Raw genomic sequence first — 4,366 nt, forward strand, 5'->3', positions numbered from 1 at the left:
TTACTATTGACGATATTTAATTTTAGTAATAGATATTACAATTCTACGTATTATAATATATTTTATTTTTAAGACTTCAATTACATTTAAACAATGCGATTTAATTTATATTATTTATACAACAACTTTAATTAATTAATATTTGTAACTTACCAACCAAATTAATTAAAGTTCATCCATTCGCTATTCTACCATGAGATTTTTTTTTAATTACAGCCATTGTCAGCCAATTTTTTGAAAGTGCATTGTCCTTCACTGAAACAAAACGAAAACATAATTAATCTATATATATATCTGTGCTAAAAAAAAAGCAAAACAAAACATTGTTAAGTGCAAATAAATCATATATATGTATGCATACGTCGCATGAAATAAAAAATATGAAATGGAATCTGTCCCAATTTTTTATTTTATTTTTCATTCTGATAAGATTTCGCTATAAAAAATGACTTCCCTAAAAGAGGTTATCGAGCACAAAAAAATAACAAGGTCGATGATAATAAAACAAACAAACAATTATTTTTTTTAAGTTGTATTACAATGGATGGTCAAAGATACAAAATATGCGATGCGCATTAGTTTATGCTTAATTCAATTATAAATACCTACACAATTACTCCAAAAACTTGATTAAAAATAGTTATAACTAAGAACAAATACATTGGTGGTGAATTTAAAACCGAAGATAGGAATATTCTATTCCATTCAATAATCAAAAAGGGGCGTATCGTCCTCTGAACTTCATGCAAATACTTTCAGCCATTTTTTCATGTAAATAATAAAGTAATATAAATCCTGCGATTTGTCAATACTGGATTAAAGTGATAAGGCTAGGTACATTAACATTTCGTCAAGTTTGATCCAATACTGAACAGTCAAGTATATGAGTTTGCCAATACTGGATCAAAATTTGGGCAATCTTCAAATATCAAGGCTGAGTTCATTAGGTAACGTTTCCTCAAGTTTGATCTAATATTGAACAGTCAAATATGGGTTTGCCAATATTGGATCAAAGTTGGGACAATCTTCAAATACCAAGGCTGAATTCTTTAGGTAATGTTTCTTCAAGTTTGATCTAATACTGAACAGTGAAGTATGGGTTTGCCGATACTTTGTCAAAGCTAGGTATATAAACATTTCGCCATACTATTTCCAATACTAGTCAACGAAGTATTGGTCAAGATGGAAAGCGACACAGTTGCCCAATCTTGGATTAATTTTGTTCATCATGTATTGGCATAACATTATATATCCAATCTTGAGTTAATATTGTTCACCAATTCCTGTCCCAATATTGGCTACCCAATTTTGAGCTAATATTATTGATCAGTCTATTGGCTGCCAAATCATGGTATTATTAACAAAGTCTTGGTTCAGCACTGGCCTTCCAGTCGTAGACCAAGCTTGCCAACCAGGCTTGAGTCGAGGTGACAAACCAAATATTGGTTGCTAATCTCAGACCAGAATTAAATAATCTTAGGCCAAGGTTGGATGAAGTTTGATCCTGTCGTAACTTACTACAAGGAAAGCATATTCCTGGCTTGGCGCAAGCTTGGTCCAACACAACTGGGCGGCCAGTGCTAAACTAAGACTTGATTAAATTTTTGAAATGCTCCGCGATGTTAATTTTTCCAATACTGTTGATTGACATCAAACATCTATTGATGAAACTGGATAATAAAACACTTTACTTAAGTAAAATTTTCTTATATCAAAAATTATTTTAATAAAATATTCTACTACTTTTTTATTGTAAATAATAAACATAATAATNGAACTTTTGTAGCATTAATTGAATGTATTAGTGAATTAATTTTTGAATTAATTTCACCCACTACAGATAATCTCAAATCAATGCGTACTGGTGCGTAAAACCACCAAAAAATAAACATTCAAGAGGGGGAATATACAGGAATATAATCAGAGGTTCCTTTTTGCTTTTTTAAAATTGAAAAAAAAGGCAAAAAATTTTCTAAACTCGAATTTTGTCTATCTGGAACATCAGCGGCCGCGTTAAGGTTGCGGAAGTCAGTATCCGCAAGAATGATGCGGAAGTCAGGATCCGCAAGAAAGATGCGGAGGTAAGGGGCTACATTTACAAAGTAGGAGTTACGAAGATTTGACTGTATAAACTGACTATTATTCAACTGTTTTGTTCGCACAATAAAATAAAAAACATGTCCTGTTGACCAAATATATAATAAACGTCTATTTATATTACCAGATACATTGATTTCCTTTGAACAATTGATTTTATTCGCTAGCCTTCGTTATATAATGACGGTTTTAAATATTTAATGAAAGCTTTAAGTGCGAAAGTCTGTTGTAAATGACATGACGATATGACAGAGAAATAATTATTATACCTAGGATATATATAGAGGTAGGTGTAACTAAATGCAATTATACAAAGTGTATACAATCTGCATCTTTACCAATCACGTACCAAACATAAATTTTAGATATTAAGAACGTCGTTTAAAAATTACTGCGCTCTAAACTAAAATATGAACAGTATTTAAATATCCACTTTTCCGTAAATTGATTTTTGCTTTTCTATTTATACTGCAATGAATTGTTTGTTTATTTGTTAATGACGTTTTACTAACGTAAGTAAAATTTAAAAAATTCAATTTCAGCGAAACTTTATTTCCTGTTTACCATACAAAAACCATATTAAACGCCTTAGAAACAAATCGAAATTCATCCATTTTAATACGACATCTTCAAATAATGTCTATCCGCTTTTACACCCAACAAATTAATATAAAAATAAAATAAAACAAAACACAAATATCATGGATGTTCTTCAAACATTTATTGAATAATTTAGACTGATTTTACTTACGTCAAAGAGGTTTTAACTTTTAGCCGATTCCTGTACCATCCCGTTCCGTCATCCCTACTCTCATTCCCAAAATTTCCATTATTTCCTTCACCGCTAGTATCAAAAGTTTCTCGAATCTCAGGAATACTGCAAGTAGCTTCATCTTCGCCTTCATCTCCAATCACGAACCTTTTCGAAGACTTCCTCTTCTTCAACAATGGATGTTGGGGAATCATCTTTTCAGAAAATAGTTCTCGTCCTAGGAGTAATTCAGGACCTTCACTGTATTTATTTGAGTTACACTCACTACCACTTTCACGTGATAAAGTATTTTCAATGGAACTAGTTTGAAAAGAAACGTGAAGATGACTAGGTTGGTTCAGGTTTGAAGCAAAAGCTTCTTCCTGGTGGTCACTTTGAATCAAAGCATTATCTGAATCGTTCAAGCGATGATCTTCTTTTACTTCGACGTTCTCAATTTCGTCAGGCTTTTGCCTCCAAAATAACTCACCGATTCTTTGCAAAATTGTTTTGGTTTCTTGGCCTTTTTGTTGATTATTGTTATCTTGAGGATGATGGCGAGGAGTGGCGGTGACGGAATTGTTACCTCTGTCGCCAAAAAGATACAAAAAGAAATCAACTACAACGTCCATTCGGTAAAGTGTGCGAGCAGGTTACTCTAAGACTTGTAAACAAACTAAATCAAAAGTCGTCATGGTCAAACGACGATGATATGAAACTGAAGGTCAAGCTAAAGACCTGCTGCACGGCACAACAGATTAATTTGGCTGTTTTTCCATCAGTTTCACTAATGACGTATTTCAATAACGATTAAATAAATAAAATGATAATTTAGAAATTCTGGTCAACCTTGACTTAGGACTCTGTGGAGGACGAAAAGTACATTTACAATATATAAAAATTTTTAATTGCAGTACAGACAGTAATTATACTGTGCTAGTGTGTGTGCTTTTTAAAACATCATTGAAAATGCGCATATATTACAAAAATGACAAGATATTCAAGATTAAAACCATTTATTCGCACTGAGGAGATCGAGGAGAACATTTGGGGGTTGCAGAAAAATTGATTACAGGTCAATCAAAAGCATACGAAAGTTCGTACAGTTGAATTCGGTTATAACGAGCACGAAGGGTTAACGATTTATTATTTTACTATCATCATCATTAATAGGTTTTATAAAATAGCATTTATTTCAAAAATTCCAAAACAATATAGATAAGAGTTTTTAAACGACATTCATGAAATATTACTTCGTTGGACTTGCCAATTTTCGGTTCACAAAAGTGTTCGCTAAAACCATTTGATTATAAACGGTTCGTCATGTTCCAATAAGGAAGGAATTCAATTTTGTTCTTTAAATTTCGTTTATTAAAACCAAGCGTTCGCTATAACCGGTGCTTGTGTTGTTGTAGCCGAGTTTGACTGCAGGTAAATATTTTTAATATTACAAAATTAGATAAGCTTTTAATTTTCATTGTTCAAATTTGTGATTAAATAATTAATTACCTAATATAA

General features: G+C 31.7%; 3 protein-coding genes across 3 annotated transcripts in view; 1 reads left to right on the plus strand and 2 right to left on the minus strand.

The window, feature by feature from the left end:
* Positions 1-3,636, minus strand: part of LOC112904640 — a 7,268-nt gene extending 3,632 nt beyond the window's left edge. The window contains exon 1 of the mRNA XM_025975189.1: positions 2,965-3,636. Coding sequence (XP_025830974.1) covers positions 2,965-3,480 — 516 coding nt within the window. The 5' untranslated portion in view covers positions 3,481-3,636. The remainder of the gene's footprint in view (positions 1-2,964) is intronic.
* LOC108741969 (acetyl-CoA carboxylase) overlaps positions 1-4,366 on the minus strand; it is a 30,163-nt gene that overhangs the window by 22,462 nt on the left and 3,335 nt on the right. Inside the window, exon 2 of the mRNA XM_025975187.1 lies at positions 154-255. The gene's annotated coding sequence lies outside the window, so the exon portion shown is untranslated. The remainder of the gene's footprint in view (positions 1-153; positions 256-4,366) is intronic.
* Positions 4,191-4,366, plus strand: part of LOC108741970 — a 10,289-nt gene continuing 10,113 nt past the window's right edge. The window contains exon 1 of the mRNA XM_018476956.2: positions 4,191-4,279. The gene's annotated coding sequence lies outside the window, so the exon portion shown is untranslated. The remainder of the gene's footprint in view (positions 4,280-4,366) is intronic.

This window comes from Agrilus planipennis, unplaced genomic scaffold (genome assembly GCF_000699045.2).
Source record: "Agrilus planipennis isolate EAB-ADULT unplaced genomic scaffold, Apla_2.0 scaffold69, whole genome shotgun sequence".
NCBI classification, from domain to species: Eukaryota; Metazoa; Arthropoda; class Insecta; order Coleoptera; family Buprestidae; genus Agrilus; species Agrilus planipennis.